Source organism: Scaptodrosophila lebanonensis, unplaced genomic scaffold, assembly GCF_003285725.1.
Source record: "Scaptodrosophila lebanonensis strain 11010-0011.00,11010-0021.00 unplaced genomic scaffold, SlebRS2 tig00000072-arrow-pilon, whole genome shotgun sequence".
Classification (NCBI taxonomy): Eukaryota; Metazoa; Arthropoda; class Insecta; order Diptera; family Drosophilidae; genus Scaptodrosophila; species Scaptodrosophila lebanonensis.
The window spans coordinates 4,323,629-4,351,201 of record NW_022060558.1 but is presented as its reverse complement, the minus strand read 5'-3'; the positions used below and the strand labels follow the sequence as shown (position 1 = coordinate 4,351,201).

The 27,573-nt window shown below is 37.1% G+C and overlaps 1 protein-coding gene across 6 annotated transcripts in view; it reads left to right on the top strand.

Annotated features, from left to right (window-relative positions):
• Positions 1-22,957, top strand: part of LOC115625098 (box A-binding factor) — a 30,639-nt gene extending 7,682 nt beyond the window's left edge. The window contains exons 1-7 of one of the 6 annotated variants that reach the window (XM_030519996.1): positions 8,009-9,914; positions 17,027-17,489; positions 17,617-17,863; positions 19,650-19,837; positions 20,357-20,521; positions 20,596-20,716; positions 20,870-22,957. In XM_030519996.1, coding sequence (XP_030375856.1) covers positions 8,119-9,914; positions 17,027-17,489; positions 17,617-17,863; positions 19,650-19,837; positions 20,357-20,521; positions 20,596-20,716; positions 20,870-22,227 — 4,338 coding nt within the window. In that variant the 5' untranslated portion in view covers positions 8,009-8,118 and the 3' untranslated portion in view covers positions 22,228-22,957. Of the gene's footprint in view, positions 1-8,008; positions 9,915-15,802; positions 16,091-17,026; positions 17,490-17,616; positions 17,864-18,936; positions 19,110-19,649; positions 19,838-20,356; positions 20,522-20,595; positions 20,717-20,869 lie in introns of those variants that run through there. The other 5 variants (XM_030519997.1, XM_030520000.1, XM_030519999.1 and 2 more) reach the window with 5 other exon arrangements.
• The last annotated feature ends 4,616 nt before the right edge of the window (positions 22,958-27,573 follow it).

Here is a 27,573-nt window from a genome sequence, read left to right as displayed (position 1 = left end):
ATGTTGAAAGAGATTTTCTCACATGAGAATCTTAAAATGCTATGTCAAGTACCCAATTAATATTAAGGGCTATGAGTTTCATATTTTTTACTAGAAGTAATATTGTAAGCATCTTTTGTGTTGATATTCTAATTTTTTTAATGTTAATTGACATTATTAAGCCACAAATCGTGCCACTGGGGGAATTGCAATTTCACTAATAAATATAATTGGTGGTAGTTCTTTCAATTAATTTAAAATTAGATTACGGATGGTTGATGGAATACCTATGTTATGATAAAAATTATTAAATAAATATGAACAAATGGCTTTATAAAATACACCTAATTCTGTTTTACACGGTATTTTTTACACTGTTTTGAAATAACATGGTTTGAAACTTAAAAATTTGGTACATGGTTGCACGACATTATTCCTTTTAACATGATTCAAAATAACATATGATCAATGTCTATTTTACACGTTTTTTTTACACGTCTTTTTCTGGAACCAATCTCCCGTGTAAAAATAGAATTAGGTGTACTAGCAAATGGATCTTTAAATGCTGTATTCTAGTTTAATTCCGATATCTAGTGTCCTCATGAAAAATATGTGTAAATCCATTATAAACCCCTAGTTGCAAGTTAATATTGTATAAATGTTTGAAACCTGTCCTAAAATACACAGTGTTTCGAAACCTTGACCGCAGCTTCACATCAATTGCGAAAAATTTTTTTAATCGTCTACTAAGGCAATGGTAAATGGATTGCTAAGTTTTTTCCCGATAGGGATAGACCATTCATGAAGAGCGGGCCTTTAAATTAGAGGGCAAATCTTATAGTCCGATCATTTCTTGTAAAGGAGTCCTGGATCGCCCACTCTCTGAACCCCAAATTGTCAACATTTCTATATTGCATATTTTTTTTTATTCATGGTCTTTATCGTGCCTCACACTTACTTCTTATTTTCATAATACGTCCATTAGTTGTTGTCTCAAAATTTGCTCAAATTTTCAGCAAAAGCTATAGCTATATATATTTTCCACCTATTTGAAAAGAGTGTAGGGTTTTGACCGCAACTTCTCCCCACCCAGTGCTCTAATTTCTCTGAACCAATTTAGTAATACTTGTAGTTCAATTCGACATGCTCACGACAGTATCACAATTTGGTTCTGATAACTTTGCGACTTAAGATACGAGTATGTATGTAAATAATCAAGGAAACAAACAAATTAATTAAATACCCTTCACATTTTACACTTTAAAGTTCAAGGGTACGTTTTCTATGGTGTGTAAGTTTGTAAAGAAACTAAGACAGAGGCTTCCTTTTTATGGAAATAGATCATTTGTCGAGAGCGTTCATGTTAAGTCCATGGACTTTGCAAGGGTAGAGTTGAGGCTAAACAGCAGTAAAAGCTTTCTTAACAATCAGACGATCAGACATGGCTAAATGGACGCGGCTGCTAATGCTGATCAAGAAATGTTTCCCTTTGCCTGTTCACTTTTCACTTTGCACAAATAAATATTTTACCCTTTGTGAAAGGTATAACGGTAAAACCCCCAAACAAACATTTTAATACATTTTGTCTACTTCCGATGTACAAAAGTTTTACAAACAAAATAGAATAAAACAACCCCTTTTTTTTTAAAAAAGTGCAATATAAAATGTTATAATTGCTCATAACTTTTGAACAGCTGGTTGAAATTTTTATGGTTTGACGCGGAATCAAACGGGGCAGCAAAAATGCTAGCTCCGACTACAAAGGTCACAAATATTCACACAAATATTATTTCAAATATTCTCTATATATGATGTATAGAAGATTTTTAGTTAGTTTAGAAGTCAATGAAATAACTCTTTTATATATGACGTCAGTCTAAGATTACTTACAAGTATGTTGTTTTAATGACATTCAGGCATTCCGCTCTCCCGGAACTTGAGTGTTCATACTAGGCATGACAATACTAAGTTTCATATTTTCGACGATAATTCAAGGTCAACATTTTAGTCACATTAATCACAAAAGAAAACAGAATTTAAAAATTCAATTTTCAATATTTTTTTGAACGAGAACGCACATAGAATTTAGTTACACTTACAGCACAGAAAAATTAGAGAGTTATTAATGAGGCGGAGAGTTGTGGAGCTCAACAAATCAATACATATATACTATTACATACATGTACATACTCGTAAATACGAAGTGCTTATATACACATATGTATGTATGCGTGTGCATATAAGACGTAAACAAGATCCGTACGCTGACCTTAGGCATGTCTAGGCACTAGAGCGGACTGTCTACTTTGCAATGCGTTCAGAGGCTGGCGCCGTTATCAGTTTTTTGTTATACATATTTAAAAATTTTTTATAACATATATACTATGTGGACATATATATGTTTTTAATGGCCGCAAAGGTTAAATGCGGCACAAAAGTACGTACACAGAATCCAGAGCACGTCAGGTTCGGATCGACCCACTTGAGCGAGACTCACTTGATATGTACATACGAGTGTTTCGACTTCAAAAAAATTTTGTCGAAATGTCTAAACAAATCATAGTTGCCGCTTATTCAAATAACGATAAAAATGCCATAAAAATCAATATAAAATTTCCCGGTATGCCCAAAAAATCTTCAACAGTTTTACGATCGTCGTCTTGGTTGAAATATAACAATTTTTTAATCAGCCATTAGAGACTCTTCAAGTACGAGTAGTTCTGCCGTCGCCGCTGGTATTCAATATTTTTACGACTTTCCGACAACAGTTTGGCGCGTCGTCTCGCCGAAAATTGCACACGAAGTCAACGGCACAAGTGAAAAACTTTCCCCGAGGCTCGACAATATGCCCAATATGCATTTTTTTTCTCACGGCGCCGACTGCAGCGATCATTTGCCGCCTACGCCTGTGCGCATATCCCTGAAACATTTTCTGTAATTCTACACGCGACTCGTTTGAAATTAAATTTTTTCGTTTTGAATAGGCATGAAGCTGCTTATGTGGAGGACGCACGTAGTTAGTAGTTTCAAAATTTGATCTACAGCGACTACAGCGGTTCCGCTCAGTGCGACCTGATTTATAGAACAATTTAACGCTACTTTCGAAACGGCTGTCGCAAGTACAAGTCAATTTTTCTATTGACGATTTAAAAATCGGCATATTTATTTATTTTCCTTTCTTTTCCCTTCAAATTCAAACCTTTCTAAATGGGTGACTACAAAGATTACGTTTTCAAATTCATTTCATTTCAGCATTTTTTTTAGTAAGTCCTACTGCATTTTAATTGAATGCACAAAGTGGTCTCTTCATATCCATTGACCTCAGGAATGTAAGTGATCGTAGATTCAACACTGGAATTGATGCCCAAAACCATATTACTGATATTAAACGTATGCATATTATAAAATTGTTTCCTTTACACATATTATTTCAACCAAAAGAACAAATGCTGCTTACTTGTATTGCTATACAAGAGCATAGTAGATTTAATTTTTGAAAAGCCCATTTTTAATCGGTAGTCATTTGAGTCAGCAAACTCTTAGTTTTTGTAAATAAACCTTATCAAATACATTTTCAAAAGGTTCTATTTCGAAAATCGAAATAAGAGTTGCATGTTTAAGAGCTTGAATGATAAAACTGAGTATCCAATCCAGACGAACTTAAGCCTGAGAAAGAACGAGTTAGAGTTTTTTTCTGATTCACATTTTTTTTTAATTTTTCATTCCAGCACTCTTCATATAACTTTCATTTCAAAACACAAAATCGTCTCAAAAGCAGACATTTTTTTACATACACATTATTATCTATTGTATTATATTAGTATTAGTATGTATATATGTACATACATATTAATGTATATTTGAAATTCACATGAACTTTTTAGAACTAAAGTACGCATACGCCGGCTCCTAATGTATTTCTAGGTATCGCAGCTCTCCATTTGCATTCAGGAACGTAAGTGATCGTTGATTCAATGCTGGAATTGATTGTATTACTGATATTAAACTTATGGATGGGATAAAATTGTTTTCTCTATAAATATTATTTAAGCCAGAGAGCATAGTCGATTTAATGTTTGATAAACATTTTATTATCCATAGATAATCCTTGTCAAATGAATTTTCAAAAAGATAGATTTCGAAGTGAGAGTTTCCAATTTTACTTCAAATTGCACGTTCTTTTTATGCTTATGCGTAGCATATTTATTATTATTTTTATACGTATTGTCCAGAGTTCAAAGCCCATCATAAGTTTTATTGATAACTTTGGCTTATTTTCACTTTTTATCCAAACTCTGAAGATAATTCAAACATACTTAGAACCTAATCGAAAAATCGGGCCATTACGTTGGTTATTGAAAAAGCAGAAGATTGAGTTGCTTTTAGTGAAGTCCAGTTATGCATCCTTGGTACAGTGAAAATTTAGGTCAGACAGTCCCTATTTTTTTTAGCACATCTCTTCTTATTAAATATTATGATGGTTATTTACTCAATGGTCTGCATTATATTTGCCTTTCGCGCGTTTCTCTTTAGTAAATGATTTGTATTCCCTGTACCCTAAGGGTAAAACGGTATACCAGTTTAGTGTACAGTGTACATGTAACAGTCAGGTGTAGCAGGCTCCATAAAGTATATATATTCTCGATCAGCATGACTAGACCAGACGATATAGAAATGTCTGTCTGTACGTCCGTCACTCTGTAAGCACGCAAGGATCTCCGAAAGTATAAGAGTTAGAGCACTAAAATTCGCCTAAGTTTATCTTTTTTCACTGTACTTCACACATACACTTACAGAGACACGCATAGACACAATGGAAATGTAAATGTGTGCTATTGTAACTGGAAATAACATATTAAACATATAGCTCTATGTGTTGATAGTTTTATATTTAAAAAAATTGATTAAATTTTAAAAATAATTTAAAATTGTATGTAATTGTTTTCTTTAAAAAAAGTGGGTACAAGTTATATAAGAGTTGGGCCGGCTCAACTTTATGCTTCCATTCTTTTTTTATATTATTTTATTTATCATATAACAAAAGAAAGCTCGTTGAGAACTCAAATTTGTTTGTTCCTGAGTTTGACTCGGTTCGAATGACGGCGCTACCATGATTTCAAAATTACTTGCAGTTTTACAAATTCTGTAAGTGTGGTCATATCTAATTAATGTCAATCGGTCGGGCGATTACCCACCAAAAAAAAAAAACAAGATAGAAAGCTACAGTCGAGCAAGCCCGACAGTAAAATAGCCTTTACTCTCCACAAAAAAGAAACATTAAAAAAAAAATATATAAAAAAATTAAATTATTTAAAAAAAATTTAATTAATTTATTAAATTAATTAAGAAAATTGATTTAATACATACATAGAAGACATCTTTATGTACAGTTTTACATTTACATCACTTGTCTATGCTTCTTTATATACATACGTGTATATATAAGCAACAACAATAACAGCTGCGGGCAGCGCTGCAAGCAGAGCATGGTGAAACTTGGCATACGGACACATAAGCACTAACTGGAAAATTCCAAAAATTACGGGAGTTTTAAAAAAAACACGAATTGCGGGTGAGTGGGGGGTGTATCAGAGTAAAAAATAAACTTGGCCTGCCTAGGGCTTATGGGAACCTGGATACCAAGGTTGGTAATTCTAGCTCTTGTACCTTCTGAGATCCTTGCGCTCATACAGACGGACGGACAGACGGACATGGCTAAATCGACCCGGCTTGTCACCCTGATCAACAAGAGAGAACGCTACAGTCGAGCAAGCCCGACAGTGTAATACCCTGTACCCAGGTAAACTTCCGTCACTGAGTTATATGCGCTTAAAGCAGCAGCAAAAAGGGGAAGAAGAAGAGCGATCTTGTTGCTGCAGTTTGGGGGGGTTGTACTGGCCAGAATTTGTTTCGCTAATAACTTTTCTTAGAATTGACCGAATTAAATAAAATTTAAACCAAAAGTAGATAATTATATTATATAGATCAGTATATAGATTGCGTGTGCAAAGTTTGGCTTATGTAGCTTTTGAAATGTGGACAGTATTGACGAAATTCTGTAGAGGGGGAAGGGAGGGGAAATTACCAAAAATAAAATAAACTCGTCCTTTCTCGGACCTAGGAGAATCTGGATACCAACTTTGGTTATTCCAGTTTTTATAGACGGGCGGACAGACGGACGGACAGACGGACGGACATGTCTAAATCGATTTCTCTCGTCATGCTGATCAAGAATATATATACTTTATGGTGTCGGAGATGGTTCCTTCTGTATGTTACATACTTTGCACAAACCTAATATACCCTTTTTACCCTACGGGTACAGGGTATAAAAATATAAATACTTTGTGGGGTCTGTCACGCCTCCTTCTGGGTGTTACATACATTCGCACAAAACTATTATAGCCTTTCACCCATAAAAAAGATCTTAGATTTGTTAAATGTTAAACATACGCTTTCGTGCAATTTATTGGAATGATTTTGTCATGATGGCGTTGGGGAAAATGGACGAAGGTAATTTAAACTGTGTGAATTCACAGTCAAAAGATTTTCGGATTAAAAAAATATTTTCTATGGTCAGTATTTAGCTGTTATGTTTTATTATTTAATTTACAGAAAAAGTGTGTATTAAAATATATGCACATTACTGAGAGCTTTTGGTAATCTATTTAGCCGATGAACATTTTACATTTAAGTACGTTAATACTTGCGGGTTGATTTATATGTAAAAGCGCCAACGATTTAAATTGTATGTAACTACCCTGTATGCATTCGCAAACGTGTATAACAGTAGCAAAAAAAGGTATAACAGAAGATTTTGCTGCAGGTTTGGGGGCGTACCGACGAACATTATCGTAATATTCATTAGGATTTGGATGAAGCTGGATAAAGTAGAGACTTACATACAGATGTAATATGCCATATAGTATGTCAATCACAAATTAAGCAAAAACTTGTTGCTGTTGGTAAAGGATTCGTACGTACATACATATATACATATATGGATGCAACTTTCCCGACAAGCTAAAAGTTAGAAAAATCGTCGGGCTCGTTCACGAAGATTGAATATTTGTACACTAAACATATTTTATGTTCAGAGTTCTCAAAATGTCACTTCGATGTTTTTAATATTCGTGTTCGTATGTCAAATGTTAATTACACAAACAAAATCACTTCAAACTAAGCGTACATACACGTATGTATAGAAAGTATGGGTGCATTCTTATATACAAGCATACATACATACATATAGTATAATATGTATGTATGAATATACAGTCAAATGTAAGTAGGCATACTTATATATGTATGCATATATGTACATACATATGTGTAATGTCCAACAACAATTGCTACCAATAGCAACAGTTAAGCATCATCAATATATTGGTGTCTGGCAAGCATGCTGCTTTGAGTTTGAGAGGCGTAGCTAAAAAATGACGCATTGAGTGGCGTTTGTCAGAGGGAGAAAGAGCAATGATAGCAATATGTGGCGTATGTGCGATAAGGTCGGCTAATAAAAGGCAAAAACCGGAGGCAGCGTGAACCACAACAACAATAACATTGAATAAATAAGAGAGTCAGCCTAGTAGAGGCTACGTAAGAGAGTGAGCGTTAACTGTAGTTTTGTAATTGTTGTTGCCGTCGCCTTTGTTGCTGACTCTGTACAAACAACATGTATAGCAATTATGATTATAATATAACGGCATTTGGAGCAAAAGGCAAAGCGTAAAGCACAAAAATGTAAATGTGTGAATGGAAGGAAATGGAGAGAGGGACAAGCGGTGAGAACAGAGAGCTCAGCTTAGCCGTAAGTCGTCTGGATGCTGCTGGCCTTAGTGGTCGCATTTGTTGTTGTAGTTTTTGTTAATTGCTGGGTCTTGTTTTGTGCTCATTATTATTGGATTTTTTTCTAGTTGTGTTTTTTTTTTGGAAAACACTTTTTTTAATGTTTTTGAGCGATCAGCCCAGCCCAGCCCAGCAGCCGTAACAGTTTGTGTAAAAAACGCGCTCGACACGGTACGTTCGACGCTCCAAGCGGAGGAGCAGAAGTCGCGCAGTGAATCAACGCCACAAAAACTACAGTTGTTTGTATATTCACAATTAAAGTATAAAATTGAATTGCGTAAATTCTCAAGCATGACCAAAAAGAACAAAGCAAAGGATAAGGATAGGGATAAAAGTTTGAGCTTGTCACGATTGCCGGTACCTAATTTATTAGCAAACGCTGCCAAAATGAAAATCACTACAGCCTTGGCGAATGCCAAAACACAACAAGCGAAGGCAGGACAGATCAATTGCGGTATAATGCGTGCCAGCAGCAGCGGCAACAATAACAACAACAGTGCTGCAGCCACAATAACAACAAATGAAAAAGCAACAGGATCAAACGCGTGCAGCCAACCGCAACAGGCAACGAAAGAGACGGCAATAATAGCAGAGGCCGCAGTCGTAGCTACAGAAGTGGTGGTTGCAGCGGCCGACGCAGACACAACAACAACGACAACAACAAGCATTGAACGCTTCGACGGCGGCGCACAGGAGACCGAGAACCTCGTTGACGCGCACAAGCAACCAGCTCTCACATCAGTTGTCAGCGAAACAGCAAAGCAAACGGTTACCACACAAGCCGCAAGCGCGGTCGTAGTAACAACAACAACGGCAAAAACAGTGGCTAGAAAACAGGCGGTAGACGAAACATCGCCTTCGCCTTTATTGTCGTCGTCGTCGTCGTTGGCTGGCGATAAATATTACAAAATTGTTGATAAGTGCAAAAGTGAGATAAGTGATGAAAACATAGAAACACCCACAACAATAACAACAGTAACAGCAACAGATTTGCCGGTTGCAGTGATAAATAATAATCAGCAAAACGACGCGCCAAATAATAACAATAACAATAGTAATAGTAGTGAGTGTTGTGTTGACAAAATTAAATGTGAAGAAGTCGAACAAGAACAAGAAGTTAAAGCAGCGACAATAACACGCACTGCCAATGAGCTGCCGTTGCATTATCGTGGCATAAACAATTCTGTTATTATAGCAAATTATGCCCATCAACAACATCAGCAGCATCAAAACCATCAGCAGCAGGAGCAGCAGCAGCAGCAGGAGCACGCGCAGAATCAACGACATCAAGAACAGCTAGAAATTTTCGATCAACACAATTATTTGCGGCAGCAACAATTGCTATTACAACAGCAACAACAGCAGCAGCAACAAGAATTGCAACAACAACAACAGCAGCAGCAGCAGCAGCAACAACAGCAACAGCATTGGCTTGTTTATAACGACTGCGCGTACGATCTGTCAGTGCAGCAACAAGCCGTAGCTAACTCGCAAGCCGTGGCCTTGGTAGCATCGCAACATTTTCTGGGCCATCACTTGCCCTATCATTACGACAGCACTACGGATCCCATAATGCGCAACAACTTTGTTCTATATAACGCCTATGGAGCTGCGGGGGCCGCGCCCACCTCGCTTACCCACGACCAGCATCTGCAGCAGCATGTGCTGGCCGTCAGTAGTACAGCGAATTCGGTCATAACGCACACATCGCCGAACATCGATGAGGTTATACAGGATACCCTTAAGGGCGAATGCTTCGATGACAATCACACATCGAGCTACCATATGTTGACATCAGTGTCCGACCTGCACGCAGTAAAAGAAGCCAATGCCACTATTTATCACATGCCCCACGAGCACTTGCTGCAGCAACATCAACAGCAGCAACATCACAACAATTCGACCAGTTCCGTGGGTGGTGACTCCCCCACACCGCATGCTCTATCCCATAACAGTGACGTCGCCACCTTACAGAGCTTCACCCAACTGACCAGTGCAGCGACCTCCTCATTGCATCGAAGCAGCTATGGCAGTCTGACACCGGAGCATTCATCGTACTTCCCGCTGAGTCCAGTTTTACAGAGCAGGTGAGTCGAGGGTCCTAAGAGGCTCATATTTGATCTAAGCTTAGACCAGAAGCAATGTGCAATTTCAAAACATGTAACCTGCTCCGAAAATTGGCAAGAAATAAATTTCTTTTTGTTGCACCTTAATAAACATACTTCTATTACAACTATATAGAGTAGGGTATTTTACAAATTTCGGCTATTAACTTATTCATTTTTATTTTTCATTTTTGGTTAATTTTAAAGGTTATAGAATTCATCTTTTTTGTTTTGTCTCTATTTGCTTTGAAATATAATGTTGCATAAATATTAAATATCTAAGATATTTACTTGTAAATCAATGTGTTTTCACAGACCAGATTTTGTGGCACATATTTGAGATACCCTTTCATGCATTATTTTAATCCCTCTAAGGCTCTCTCATTATAGGGCTCTATTCGGGAATTTGAAGAGTGGGAACACTATGGACATTAAGTCGAAGTGTTCCGTGAAAATCACGACGTTAAACACAATAATTTAAGAACCACCTGACGCGTTTTATGCACGTGCCTTTCAACGAAAAACTTTAGAGTCGTTTCGCTGTGTTGCCGCTTGACGCTCGACGTCTATGCCAACAGACGATCGCTGCACTCACAAAAGTCATGATCGGTGCTGATCGCAGGGCGTTCAGTTTCTGATTCATGATTGACTTTGATTTTTGTTACTTTCTTGTTTTCTTGTTTTTTGTTCGCTCGATTCTGTCATAATAATAAAAAGTGGCGCCGCAAAACAAAGCGAAAATAATGTGGCACTTTTCATATACGAGTATGTATACTTTGCGGTTCTAACATATGAAATACTATATATACTTGTATACTTTATTAGATATTGCTATATTATTTTGTAAGTAAATAAGGAACTCACTTATATGGAATACTAAAACGCTACTGTGTGTTGCTTATGCATTTTCCTGCTACATTCTCAGGTGGTTTTTCTATATGCATTCCAATATACGGCGCAAAAATAAATCTGTTTCATCTTTTTTTTTTTTTTTTTTTTTTTTGCGAGAGACCTGTACCTGGGGCTAGCTAAGGAATGTTTTAAACAAACACATTTGTTTTGTGGCTAGACGCTAGCAACTAACTAAGTAGGGGACGAGCTTTTAATATCTGTTGGCCCAAATGTGGGGTAGGTTTGGGCCCACACCCATACATACTTACGTTTGTATATAAATGAGCTGGAAATTGCTGGGTTTGTTTTTTATTCGCTAGTACGATCATGATTTTGTTTTTATTTTGAAGCACACAAACAAAATTGTCAATGAAGATGACGCGGTAACCAACTTCAGTATAGCTGATCCGTAAAAGAAAGCAAAATATACAAGTGATCCAATTTCATAAACAAGAGTTCTTGATGATTATTTTAAACATTCAGTTACGCTCATCATAATGCTGAGTCATAACTTGGGGGCATATTCTGGACTGGGAACTTCAATCTATGACGCTCCACATTTTCGCTGCAATGTTAAAGAGAATATTAGCACTCGACTTGGCTGAGCTGAACACATGTTGGACTTTAAGCAATTGGTTGACTAATAGGTGTACGCGTCACGTCCCATAAAATGTGGTCAAAATAGTGGCCCACGTCATGCTGGTTACACTGCCCAACTTGGCAGCACGTGTTAGTTTTTCTTGCTTTTTTCGGCCTCACACGTGCCACAACTGAAGCGTACTCCAAGCACATATAAGGGGGTGCCGGTGGCGCCCGCATCTACAGCATTTACAGCATTTAGGGACAATTTTCAGGAACCGCCTTGTCGCATCCGAATTGCCTAACATCGAAAATTAGCATAGAAAAGAGAGAATACAGCCAGAAACTGCAAACTGCAATTCAAGCGAATATTTCTAGCTTGTTTGTGTATTCGGTTTCAAATGTGTGAGCCGTTTCTCATATTCCTATGCGAGCTTTTACATACATACCTATGTATGCACATACATATGTATAGGCACATACCTACAAATTATATATGTATGTATGTTACACATACATAGGTACATTTATGTATGTCGACGCGCCACTCAAGCCCCCTAAATGACATACAAAACGTCGGGTATAGCCAAATGAAATACTTTTAACTCAACTTCAGGGTTGTTGAAACCTAATGTAGACCGAAACAGTGACGTACATACATATATGTATGTTTGTATATTCATACTATACGTACATATATGTCTGGTAATGTTACCTGGTGGACCCACAGAAGGGAGTACGTTTGCTCAAAATAGAAGTCGTGCTTTGCATAATTTATGGATTAGGCTTGTATTTCGACGCGCACCCTGAACACCTTTAATTCGATCTTCTAAAAGACGATCAGCTTGATATTTTGGGCACTTATGGACCTAGGGGCCAAAATCATAAATGTGGTATTCCTGAAAGTGATTTCAATTTAGTTTAGCTAAATCTGAAATAAATTTCAGCACATTATTTATAACTACTTCTGTATCGAACAGCTGACATATGAAATCAAAGTCCAAATCTTAACTTATTGTAGGAATAGTTCTGAAAAATTAAAAAATGAAATAATACATTCGAAAAGCTTAAAGTGTTAGAGGCAATAACAATGGGTTTTATTAGGTTTTTCATTTTTTTTCAAATCCTTCACTAGTTTCCTAAAATGTACTGTTTCAAATAAATAATAGGTTTTAAGACTGTCGGTAAATAGTTACTCTAATAACTCCTAGTAGCTAGTTATGTCGGTCATTCCGATCTACACATAAGTGAGTCGTAACTTAGATTTGCTTTAATTGCAGGAAAACTCCGCAAGTGGTTTCCCATACAATCTGATCGCTATTATTTGATAAGAAAATATTGATTGACTCGAGATTCGTTCTACAACTATAAAATGCTGAGAGAGAACAAACTTGAAAATTCGAATGTTAAGTTCGATTTGTAAACCATTCGCAGAAGCCTAGTTTTATATTTTTTTTCTTAAGAACTGATTTCTCCAGAAGTCGATTTTTTCATTGCTCTTGCATTTATCGGAACTTATAGCTGTGATGCCTCATTGCTTGATACACCCGCCATGGGTTGTTGGTCTCAGAAGCGGATGGAGTTCTCTGACGCGCGCGTGAATGTGACTTTTGAGAAATTTCAAGCACAGCTTAGCTGCAGAAACCAGAAGCAGATACAGACAAAAGACCGAAGCTCAAGTGTGTGAAAAACAAGAAGTCTTTGCAAAATACTCACCTGCAACAAACAACAACTAGCTTGAGATAAAACTATATCGTGCTTTTTTTAACGTTCAGCTCGACACTGCACTTCCTATATAAAATGGCACATAAATGTTGGTAATTCGTGAGACACCAGAATTATTGTCATACTTACTTTGTATTCTACTCGTATTGTTATCAATACAGAAACGTGCGTGTGAATCTTTCAAATTTATAAGTGATTATGGTCACAAATAAAAAGCTAGTTTCGCATAGATTGTCGGGGTTTTTTTTTTGTAGCAATTACAGATAACACTAAAAATATAAAAAACGAATACTACATTTTAATATAAGCTGATTTCAACCTGAATATATTTTTTATAGATAATTAATTTGATTGATATTTTTCCGCTTGAAGATTTTCATATTTACGATATTTGTATGCACATCTAATTAGAGACTACCATCCAAATTACCATAAACAAATTGTATTTAAACTGAAAAATAGTATTCTTTATTGTGAAGGTTCATTAAAATACATTTTATTTAGCACCCACAATTTTAATCCAATTACTATATGTAATTGCATAGTGTTTTTTCCTCCCATGTTCCTCATAGATCTTCAAGAAGATATTATAACCTATAACCTGTATTTGAAATAAGATATGTTTGAGCTATATCTCACTTGTGTGCAACAAAAATCTTGTAAAAACGGTATCGTCCAAGCGGGCTTTCTTAATTTATCAAATAGCCAGAAGTTGAACGGAGCGTAATCAGACGAATACAGTGGTTGCGGAACGATATGTGTCTTGTTTTTGTTCTTGTCACAAAGATCGAGTGCGGTGGTGTAATTGTTTTTGGAAGCAAACGTGATTTCACTTGAATGAGGCACAAAAATGATCTTAAAATGGTGTTGATCCATTCGAAATGCCAACAGCGTCAGTCAATCCACGATTTTCGAGCTCAAATTCTTTGAATTGCTGTTCATCAGGTACTGATTGTTGGTTGTTTTGGATGTGGTTCATCCTCATCGCCTTCTTGATGTTTTTTTTAACAGTTTATGGCATTTATACACAGGGATTCTTGACATAGTCGAAATTTTTAAAAATTCGATTCTTTACACAGCATTTAATCGCTATTTTAATATTTATTTATTTTTTCTACAAATTCTTAAATTCGGCAGTCACTTTTAGATTTTCACAAAACACAAGCCCACATATGTGCTGTTAATTTAAGGATCAAAAGATTTGTCCCTAACAAAACACCCGCTCGATTTTGGAGCATATTTCCGTATGCTTTTTGTACGTACTGCAAAATTATGATAATTCTTGTAATACTAGATCACCTAACTTTTATAAAGTTTTATAAACTCAGAATAGTTCCATATTCTTCTACCATTTGACTAGTAAATAAGAGTTGTACACTGGCCGACCTAAAATAGGGTTCGCTGGCTGTTGAGTGCTTTCAGATAACGCCCACTTAAGGGTCCCTAGGGCTCCAGGCTTTTGTTTTCAATTGTGGTGTATTTTTCAACAGTCTTATTATTATAGTATTTCCATTTTCGGACGCCAACAATTTTCTTTATTTGGAACACATCCGCATCGTTTTCCAATAATACATGTACTTATGTGTTATAGTGTAAGCCCATTTACCTGTGCGTGTATGTGTGTGCTTCTGTATGTGTGTTTATATGCAGTTTTGTGAACATCTTGTTAAGATTTTTTGCACAGTCCACTACTACTTACGATACTGTCGCTGCTGCTGCTGCTGCTGCTGTCGCTGCAACTGCAACTGCGCCAGAAAGTGTCGCTGCCGCCGCGACTGTATTGACAATTTAACTAAACTCGACTGAAGTCATTATGCAAACGCGAGTGCCTCGTCTCGGTTGTTGTTTCGTCTGTCAAGTTTTGCTTAAAATTTTGTGCATTATTCGTTTTTCGTTATTCGCTTAGCCCTGGGGGCCGTCGAATGTTGCATTTTCTCGCCTTAGTCACCTGCCGCGTGTGGCCGTTAATTGAGTTTTTGTGCGATTTGGAGCGCGAGTGCCTTGTTTTTAAAACACCAGCATCAGAAAGCCAATAATAATAATTGTATTTAAATGAACAAAACACATAAAGAGGGTTGTAAATGACAATAGAAAATATATGTATTTATTGAGTTTCGATTGTTTTTGTGAACGAACTTCTGTGAAGGACTATACGAGTACAGAACATAATAAAATGATTACTTAATGCAAGTGTTGTAGTGTAACTTTATTAAAATTAAATACAACTATACGAGATGATTAGATCCTGTGTAGTAGTGAAATGTTTAACAAAATAGTGAACACAATAAAATAGTGCGCTTGTTTCTGTAACCTATAATAGGCTTTAAAAATGCATATAGTATGCCCAAAATTCTCCCATGAAATCCTTAATTATAGTAAGGGTGATTCAGAATTTGTTGTTGAAGGACTTGTTGCAATCAATCTTTATTTTAAAGTTCATTACTCTTTCAGAAAATGCCCTTTTCTTTCGCAACTGAACTTTTAATATGAGGATCTACGGAACCATTTAGTAAATGATTATTTAAATTTGTTATTCAAATAAATAAATATTTATTGTAACTTTCCATAGGCAAAACCAACTAATAATTTGCATTTTTCGTAACATAAGTAAACACACACTCACACTATATATCTTTTACAAGGGCAGTTATAAACACGCTAAGCACGAGCCTTCACATAAAACGATGGTCTGCAAAAGCTGGCACAGTCCCTTAAGAGCACGAGGCCCTAACATAAACAATACTGCGAAATGTTAATATCAGTTTTGAATTACAATAACGACTTAAAAAGGAATACGTACCAATAAGACCGAACGTGACTAAACAAACAAAATAATAATAAGAACCACAAGGAACGCGACAAACCCAATAAAAGCAGATTCCTTTTGAGAATATGTACAAATCAATAGACAATATGTTTTTCTCAAATTATAATAATATGTATTTGAAAAATTATTGCTATAGGTACGTACCCATTGAGTGTTTAAGTTTGGGTAATGTTCAATTTTTTAATAAAAAGCATTTAGATATTGGTAATGAAAGCACTTAGATATAGTATAATTCTTAAAACTATGCTTTAGAGCCATATGCGATCACATAAATATTGTGTCCTAAAGCGTAAGCTTTTTAAATGCTCAAATGTTTTCTTTCGGATTGGCATCCGGATTCATTCTCTTGTTTTTACTAGAAATTGTCTTTTGGCTTTTTGATAAATTTCCAGCATCTTTGGGGCATTCATTTGGTCAGTGAACATGTGCAAGGGGGCTTTATTGGATTAGTCTAGGACCGTTGTATGGTCCCAAAACTACAAAGATTCGGAAAACTCAGCATTACTCCAGTCGTCGTTGATATTCTCTTGAGACAAGATTAAAAGCTATCTTTTTTGTTTCTTTAAACCTCTATATGGTACTTTGTACTGCATGAGAAGAGAGGAACCCTGCCCAAAAAAAAACCTAGAAAGCCTGTTTATATGTCAAAAGCATAGCATAGAGTTCAACTTTGTTCTGAAAGTAGCTATGGCAAAAGCTGTAGCTAAATGTATAAAGAAGTTACGTTGATCGTGTGATCTCAAATCGCAAGCAATTTTAAATTATCTGTTGATATTAAAAATCGGTTTTTAATGTTTTTGCATTCAAAAAACCCTAAAAAATAAATCAAATACACGTATGTCTGCATTTGTAGATCAGTTTCGATCAAATAAAACTTACAGCCAACATGTTTGGTTAAAAGGTTTAATTAGGGTTAACAAATACACAATTTCCATCATATTAGTATAAAAAGTTCTACTGCTAACTGCTTTCTTTTCGAGTGTGAATGTGTAAATTGTATACAGATGTATCCATAGTTTAGGAATTCACTCTCTTAGAGCTCACCTCACCATTCGTTCTTCTTCACCTGCAGCTCAGTCTATGCCGGACCTTTGCTCACATCGGCCAGCAATGGCATGCAGTATGGCATGCAATCGGCGGCGTCACCCACCAACACACATGGCCATTTGCATCAGGAGCACCAGCACCAACACCAGCACCACCATCAGCAGCAACAGCATCAGCATCACAACTCCACGTCGAGTAGTCCTGGACCGGTAGGACTGTTGCACTCCAGCTCGTCGGCTGCCACAGTAGCGGCGGTTGCTGCAGCCACGGCTGCGGTCAGCGGGCACAGTGGACTGGGGAATCTGGAGCTAGACGATGACTATGGTTCACCAAAGAGTGGACACAGCAGCGGGGGCGGCACTCTGCCCGCCTTCCAGCGCATTGCATCGGCTAGTTATGGCAGTGGCGGCGGCACCGGCGTTGCAAATGGGACGGGCAGTGGCGCCGAACGCTCTGGCTATGCATCATTGACAAATTACCGCACACATGTAAGTCACGGGAGGGGAACCTTTTAACTTTGCGAGCTGCTTGACTAGCATTTATTCCAACTTCTCTTTTCTTTCTTCTTCGCACTCGTCTCCGTCCTCTCCGTCTCCTCCTCTTTGGCAATTACAGAACGACTCTTGGTCTTCTTACGAGCCAATTAGCTACGCAACAAATGCAACCGGCCAGAGCCAGCTGGGCGGCCTGAGTGGTGGAGCAGCGACAAATGTTATACGGAATGGTCGTGTCATGGCTGCTGTTGCGGCCGCAGCTACCGCCGCTGGCATTGGGGAGACGAGTCCGGGGGTCAGTCCAGCCGAGTCGGCGCGTTTTCTCGCCTCGACTGCCCATCTCTCGGCCTCGGCTTCGCTATCAGCAAGTAAGTTTTGGACATCAACACTTACGCTCTAAGGCTGGGCCTTTCACATACTAGTAGTTCAGGGCTAGAGTTCACAGGATTCCCACTTACTGAGGGAGTTGTGGGGGTTAGCTAGACGGGCTCTGAAAATGTGGAAAGAGTTTGGAAAAATGTAGTTGAATCAGAATAAGTTAGATGAAATTTAATGCACAAATAAATGAGCAGTTCACTTGGGAAGAACAATCTGAGCTTTGTTATCTAATTCCTTATTCTAATTATTGTATATAGGCGTTAGAATCGTAACAGACTTTATAAACAATTAACGCCAGAGCAACGAACTGGTTCGAACTGAGAGACCACAACTCTGGGGGTACATTTTCTTTCAAATCGCAGACATTTTGTAAATAAACACTTAAAAGAAAGTATCCTTTAAACCACAACGGCTCTGACACACACACGCATTCTGTAGAGTGTGAATTCTGTCTGCCGTGTGGCCACAGGTTGAACCCGGACTCACTATTACAATATTCTGTATTCAAAAGTAGGTAAGATTTCACACTCAAACAGATGCCAGACTATTTGCCAGATTCTTTGCACAGCCTATGCAAACTTTTACTTTGAAATGCAAATGTGGCCAACTGGTGGCACTTTTTTTCAGACCAAAGCCGACAAATACTCGTGGTTCCTTTCGAAATTGGACAAACGCCTTTCAGCGTAGGTTACTAGGTTATATTTTTTTATAAACAAATGTGGCCTTGAACACATTTGGTCAGAGTTTTGTAAATGTTCTATTCAGAATTTAGTCAAGACCAAGAAATATTGTACAACATGCCTATACCCTAAACATACCATATAATAAATTCAATTAATTTTTACAAGTTCCTAAAACTATACAAAAAATATATAAACAAAATTAGACAAATACACAAACAAAAACCAAACAAAACAACATCAAACAAAACTTTTGCAAAACAAAAATGATAGAAAGCCTTTACTAAAGTTTTGCTAAACACAACTTAAACTAAAACAAAACATTTAAAAATGCAAATACAAATACAAAATACAAACTTTAAACGATTTTATAAATTTTGAAGCATATATCGATGCCAATTTTTTCACTGAGGGGCGAGAATGTGTCAATTGTGGTGCGATTTCAACCCCATTGTGGCGACGTGATAACACCGGACACTATTTATGCAATGCCTGCGGCTTATACCATAAAATGAACGGCATGAATCGACCCTTAATAAAACAACCTAGAAGATTGGTAAATGTCAACAGCAACAACAGCATCAATTAATTACTAACTAACATCAAAACCACAACAATTACAAAAAAAACAAAAACAAAACAAATCAATACAAAAACAACAACAACTTTTCTGTTTACGAACGTTGGAACAAAATTTTTTTCTTGTAAATTGCAAAATTCTCTTAAATAGCTAACGAATCCAAAACCCTTATAGAAATCCGCCAGCCAGCCTGCAATTGCGTGCAACGTTCTCGCTTCATAAATTGAACAATAAAGAAAGAATTGAAAAGATATGTATGAAAGTAAAAGTAAAGACAGCCCTCAAATACAAAAAGAGAGAAAATTAATTGAATTTATTATAAATCGAGTATTATAGCATTCTACCAAGCAACTGCTCAGTCTGTTAAATGCCTAAAATGCCTAAACCATGATCTATCCGATCGTGGCATAGAGTTGAAAGTGAAACGAATCGCAACTAATCGAATCGAATCGAAACGAAACGAAAAAGAAAACTTTTTTTCCTTCATTACAACAAATAATAATTGCATAATTACAGTGGCCGCTGAATCAGGCGGGGATTTCTATAAGAACTACACATATAATGTCACCGGCGGAAGCCGTAGTAAGGCCTCGGCAAATGTGTCAAGTACCGTTGGTGCGGCAACAACAACCGCAGGCGTGACTGCAACGGCGGCAGCCACAACGCTCGAGGAGCACGTTAGTCGCGCCAATTCGAGACGCTTGGTAGGTCGTCCATTAATTAAAATAAAACAACCACAACAACAACAACAACAACGCCTTACTAATATTGCTAAAAAGCATTGCATTTCGCCAATGCTGTGTTAGATGTTACAAAAGAATGCCAAGCGCCTAGTAAATGATAATTATACTTGTAATTAATGTAAGATGATTCGATGATTGAAGCGCAAATTAAAATTAAAGTTGAATGAAGTAATCAATAAGCTAGCCTGCTAACTAACCATTTGATATTTTTAGTCAATTAATCGATAGTGCTATAATAACTCTAGTCTTAATTCCCATCTAACATATATGAATCTTCAATGCGCTTTGGATAACTGAAGTAAATTTGGAAACTTTTTGAAGAGCTCTTAAAAAATTTTGTTCCACTTCGAATCACTCACACCTCTCTCTCTCTCTCACTCACACTCACACACACACACATACTCATACACATACTCACACACACTCACACTGATGCCCGACTAATTAAGTACTAACAATTGCAATTTGTTGTTCCGGCAGAGTGCCTCGCGAAGATCAGGATTGGTGTGTTCGAACTGCGGAACGAGTTATACATCGCTCTGGCGTCGCAATCCGGGCGGAGAGCCGGTCTGCAATGCCTGTGGTCTGTACTTTAAGCTCCACAATGTGCCTCGTCCACTGACCATGAAAAAGGATACCATACAGGTGAGTGTTACTCGCACATCTACTTGTATATCCAAAGTCAAGTCGAATTGATTGACGGTTTTCGGTTCCGATAGAAACGCAAACGGAAGCCGAAGGGCACCAAGAGCGAAAAGTCCAAGAAGAGTCAGGCAAATGCTGCCGCCAACAATTGCCATAATGTCAATATGGTCAACAGCCTGGCCGATGCCACTGATGGTAAGTTCCGAGAGAACACTCGCATTGGTATTCTCATCGATTTATCTACAATTATTAAACGCATGCCTAATTCGTTTTGTGTTTTTGTCTGCTTTCTTCCCCCCTCCGCCCTCCCACGATCATCATGTGTGTGTCGGAATGCCGCTCATTTAGAATTGAAAGCACTCACATATATGACATACGCACAACAACAACAACAACAACAACAGCAACCACAACAACAGCAAACTGCATCCACACTAAGCAATAATGATCATATATCGGTGGCCAGTCCGCCAGCCACACCACACAGCATGACATCCTCATTATCGCCATCAAGCACATCACAACAACAACAACAGCAGCAGCAACAACAACAATACGTTGGACTGAACATGTCACCAACATTGCAGCAAGAGAACATGTCGCCCACATCTACATTGCAACAGCAACAACAACAACAACAGCATCACCAGCATAATTATCAAATGCAAATCTCGCCCATTAACATGCAACATTGCAGCATGCAACATTCACCAACAACTCCAACAACAACACCAACCATTCCACAATCTATGTACACCGCTTCACCGCCCACCCACATTCACAACAATAACATACTCTTTAACAACAACAATAACAACAATAACAACAACAACAATGACAATAACAACAAGTTGATTCAGAAATATCTACAAGCTCAACAATTGAGCAACACGAGCGAGACATCACCGACGCATCAGCAGCAGCAGCAGCAGCAGCAGCAGCAGCAGGAGCAACAACAACAGCTGAGCCCAACATCATTGGCACAACAGCAACATATAAGCCTGATGCAGCCAGTCTCGGCCTCCAATATGGCAATCAAATCGGAAGTAGTGGCAACAACAGCAACGGCATCAGCAACATCGAAGCAAACAACAACAGCAACATCAACACCGACCACGGCATCGAGCACATCATCGTCACTGAGCATCAACAGCAACAGCAACAGCAACAGCATCAGGAGCAGCGGCAACAACAACAACAACAACAACAGCAGCAGCATTATCAATCTGCAAAATCCGTATCAGCAAGCTCTTGGCCAAACGATGCCCTTGTGTAAGTCAGCGCTGGACGCTCGATCCTCAGCATCCCCACCCTATTATTTAAGCCAGCACATGTCCGAGGACGAGGCGACAGCGCCGGCCATCATAAAAATGGAGCAATTGGAGCACCACCATCACAATCCCCATCACCATTCTCAGCAGCAGCAGCACCAGCAACAACAACAGCAATCAAACGAACAGTTGGACTCTTTGGATGATCACGAGCATGATCCGTACGAGTTGGCAGCATATCAATTGCAGCGGCAACAGCATCAGCAGCTGCAACTGCTGCAGCAGCACAACGTGCAACAGCATGTGGCCGCCCTGGGCCATCATGAATCGAATGTCGCCACAATTGCGATGCATGCCATGGCGCAGCATCATTTGCAGGAGTTCGAGCGCAAATATGGTGCCGTTGATCGCGAGACAATTGTAAAAATGGAATAGGGCCAGAATATGAGTGGAGTAAGAAGTAAGAGTTCAAGAATTTCCTCACCAAAGACTTTGCTATTGAAATCTCACAGCTCCAAAGAAATTTTACAAGTATATACGAGTACATACATAAATAATATGCCGTTATAATTGCGTATACTAAACGTTCTCTAAGAACTTGCTCAACGCGCCTTTCACATACTATGTTTTAGCCATAAGCCTCACTAAAAAATTAAAGCAAGAAACAACGAAATTGGCCAATAACTTACATTTAAAAAAAAAACTCAAAAACAACAAAAAAATTATACATCTACCACGAAAATGCCAACTACTCGAATATTGTTATTAAAAATTTAGTGTAATTTTAGCAAAATGTCTACATTATATTGTAAATTCATACTTGTAATTCGGAATCATACCGTGAGGTATGTACACACACACACACACATGCACACAAACATATACATATGCGGGAAAGTGTATGTGTGGCTTATTTGTAGAAACTTTTGAGATTTTTTTATAAAAATGAATTTGTTTTAGAATAAGTATTAATACTACATACCTACACATAACTATGCATATACACATACACACATACATAAAAGTTATCAACCACCAACCAAACAATCTCATGCAATTTAGTTACTAGTTTATACTTTATAGTTAGAGCCACTTGCATATTACCTTGCAATAATAATTCTATTACTTTGAACAAATAAATAATATGCCACAAACAGAAGCTAAACTCGTACAGCCCCAAAGGCAGGGTGTGCACCACACAATGCCCATTTATATTTCAAGGTGGAACTTGGGGTTTGTACAAGTAAGTACATGAGTTTTAGGGTAGGTTCAGATGGCCCGAAGAGGGGCCGCTAGAACCCCCTTGGTTTTTATTGGGCTCAATGAATTCAGCTAAGTTCACAATAAGCCTGAGCCTCCTAAGTGCTGGGCATCATCTTCACAACTTCTGAGAAACCATTAGCCGGGATGCCAAAACTGGCAGAGTGTCATCTTACCGCACAAAGGCCTGTAAGAGTGACCAAATCAGTCTAGCTCGAACACACATACCAACACCATGTTCTAATACTGTCATGTTGAAGGGAAGGGACGGATAAAGTATTGTTATAATAAGTAGCTGTAAACAAAATCTTAGGAGCCGATACAGCCTGGAATTTTTAGTTGAAATTTGGATCGAAAGCAGTTGATACTAAGGGATTAATGTTGTTTATTCCAGAAAAAATTTATAAAATTATCTTAAGTCTAATGCGTTGTTTTAAAATATTAACTAGCAGTACGTGTATCTATGAGTTTGAATATCTTTGAATACCAAATTAATACCTACTTGTATATTGAAAGAAATATTGAAAGTTTTACTTAGGAATATGTCCAAATTTATGCAAGAAGTAATTGTTGTGGTCACATTTCGGCCATTTCCAGCCACCGGGACTTTGAGTGCAACGAGATGGCGGACACTCTGGCAGGAAGGAACAGAGCTAGCCTAGAGGGACACGAAACATATGTACATATATCTATATCACTTTGAGGGCTTCTCAGCAGATGGGGGGGAAAAGGATCGGATGAAAACTGTTGAGTGGTGGGAAAACACTGCCAACTGCAAAGTCGCACGCACAATATGCAAGGGTGGAGCCAAAAACTCGCCCAATTTCTCCTGCAACTCCAGAGAAAGGCCTACTCACTGGACACTGTCTATCTAGTAGCTGTTCATGGCAAGAATATGGGCATTACATTACGACGACCGACAACAATGACCGAAGAAATGCAAGGATGGAAACGCTAGAATAGCTGAATTCGATTGCAATTGTTGGCACTAGTATACATTAATTTAAAATTTATTCGGCATTTGTTTAAAAAATAGAATTAGGAACTGGTGATTGATATTTTCAAATTTAATTATTTTGTAGCATACTTTTAGGGATGATTTCGATTGTTTTCTCCTTATGGTAGAGTAACTTACCATTCACTTGACAGTGGTGGGTAAGTATACATGGCACAGGGCGACTCAAGGAGCAGTAACTCTAAAATGAAGCATATTTTTGGGGATACAGTGAAATATCAAACAAAAAAAGGAAAAAAAGCAAATAATAAACCAGAAAATCCCACTGGCTTATAAGTACAGAATTAGCTAGCCATCTAGCCTGGATATAAAAACAGGAAACCAAAGTCCAATAAATGTAATGTAATTATGTCAGAATTTGTTAATTAGGAGTATAAATGTCTTTTAAGCTTGCAAGTTGTCCTACATATGTACATATTTCATAAGATAAAGAAAAAAGGAAAGTTGCACAAAATTTTGTATTATTTTTATTGATATTTTGAGAGTACTTTGATTAAGCGTTTCATATGAATCAAGCAGGGTTTAATGTAAAAATACACATGTATTTAATTACAATAAAGAAATATTCGATTTGTATAATTTTATGGCTAATTATTGTTTTTTTTTTAATATTTTAAAGTCAATATTCAGAACACGGGCTTAAGAAATAAAATAGCTACTTACGCAGACGACACTGCGGTGCTTACCAGAAGCAGAGATATCGATGTAGCTTCGGAAGCCTTACAGCAGTATGTAAGTAGTTTCGAGAAGTGGGCTCTGAATTGGAACATTGGTATCAACGCCAGCAAGTGTGCGAATGTCACATTTACAACAAGGCCGTCGTCATGCAGAGATATCACAATGTTGGGGTCCACGCTCAGTCATACAAATTCGCACAAATATCTTGGTGTCATTCTGGACAGAAGACTCAACTTCAGCAAGCATACAACAATGGTCAAGCGATCGGTCATGGCAAAAGCCGGAAAGATGGCATGGCTGCTTGCACCATGCAACAAGCTGTCTCTGCACAGTAAGGTGACAGTATACAAATCCATATTAAGTCCAATATGGAAGTATGCGCTACCAATTTATGGCATTGCCGCTGCTTCAAACCTAAACAAAATAAGAGTTGCGCAAGCTAAAATACTCAGAAAAATATGCAACGCTCCCTGGTATATGCGCACTAGGGACATCGAAAGAGACTTATGTGTCCCCAAGGTTGGCGATGTCATTCAAATGCACGCAAGCAATTACGAGAAGCGACTCGGCAGTCACCCCAACGCACTAGCGAGGCGGCTCCTGTCCAAACCTAAGAAGAGAAGATTGAAGAAGTGCCATCCAAAGGATCTCCCCACAAGATCCCTTGTATAAAATATATAATATATATCATAAAATATAATTTCATTTCTAATGTAAAACATTGTAAATATTGTATATATGTACATAGATATAAGTGCGTCCTATAGATGCTTACTATAGACAACTTTTGTATTCCCAAACTTTCAACTAGCTTAAGCTGCCATATTGGTAGTAGAAAACTAGTTTAATAAATTATATATACATTTTTTACAAAAAAAAAAAAAAAAAAGAAATAAAAGTGTTCATAAGTTGCCGTTTTTAAATTATTGGAGCAGATAAAAATACGGAGGGACGGTGTGGAATGGTTTATTGATGATACGCACAGATTAAGTCTAATATACATTAAAGTCGAATAAATAATCTATCTTTTTAGCCGCTTTAATATTTTATAGTATTACCACGCTGTTTGTAAAATACGACTATTGCTTTTGAAAGTGTCTAAGGCTACGAACACATATAAAAATTGTATTTTTCTAACAAAACCATATTTAAAACATATTTTTAAAATCCCATACTCTTTGTGATTAGCCTTTTTGAATAAAATATATCGCTGATTTTCCAAAAATGCAAAATCTTGCTGCTTGGCAAACCAATTGCTCTGTGCATCTCAACAACAAGCTTAACAAATAAGGCTAAGGGTGTACTTGGATTAATATGAAATTAAATTATCTCTTTCCTCTAGACCAGCTAGAAATTATTCATTATTTATCTGGTGTAGAATCGCAACTGACTACACTTTTCACAAAAATTTTTGGGATATGTGTTCAGAATATAATGATCTCTCTCACTTATTATTAACATACCTCACCATCTACTGATTAAAAACCTCTCTCTATAATAATCTTTGAGTCGAAGGCGTTAATAGACACTTATGTACATTTATTAGAATATTTTAGATTTTTATTTTAAATGTCATTTTTAAAAATATTGTATTGTCGATAAATAAATGAAATATAGAGCAATTAATTAAGCTGTGGAAACTTTGCTGAGAATACCTTCAGCAGTCAATGAAGATTTTATTTCAGAATGAATAATGAAACATTTCTTTTCTTGAAATATCTAAGGGCTTTCATGCATTTGCATTTCATGCCCCAGTCATCAATTCAAAGTCAAAGGACGTCGAGCTTGGTTAGAGGATACTGTAATAAGATTTTTTCTTTATTATCATTGTTGATTTTAAACAACTCTAAAATAAAAAGAATAGGCTCTTTGATTGTTCGTAATACATTTTCGACGGAAAACTTATCAATAGTTTTAAAATTTCAAAGTTTTCCGGTAATCTTAAATTTAAGAATACATAATTTTTATATTGAGGTATAAACAACAGCAATTCCCATAACTTTGTTTGTTGTTAATTAATTCGGTAACAAAATCTGTGCAATTCAATCGGATATTATTTTCACTGATATCATCGATCTTATCCCTTTTTATATGCATTTCAAAATCCTCTGCAAAATGCCTAATTCGACATCGGGCGTAATAATTTTGGATTTAAGTTTTTAAATATTATTTACACAAACTCCAGCTTTAAAAAAATGCTGAATAATGCCAAGTCAGCCCAAAAAAAGGATGGATTTCCTGATAGGGGCTGTTTGATATTTTTTCAGGCTGAAGCAATTTTAAAAGGACAGATCTATCTGGAAAAAGTCTGAAATGGCAACACTGCTTGTTAGGTATATCTTTTAATTACATAATGTCAAAATTGCATGACAATCGGATGAATAGGAGCCGAAATATCTCATACAAATTATAAACTATAATAACAAATTCTGATTAGAACCCAACGTTCGAAAAATATCAAGAAGGAGTAATAAAAGACCAACAATTCGAATCGAAGTACCCACAAGAAAACACCAAAAAGAAGTCGTTTGCAGTGTTCAAAAATCAAAACAATATTGATTTATTTGTACCATTAGAAGGGATTTATTCATCGGAATTTTTCTGTGTTTAATGTTAGTGTTTTGTAGGTATTGTTCGCATTCACCGTAGTCGACGCTTCCGAACTGGAAGCCCTTACTTGTAACACTATTCTGTAGGACATTCCGACGGCTTTAACCATTCGTTTAAATACTTTTTTGACGTTGCAAAACGTTGTGTTGAGTTGAAAGATGATTATTTTGCCAAAGTGTCTATTATGTGTTCTTAGTTTTAAAATGTCCTGCTCACCA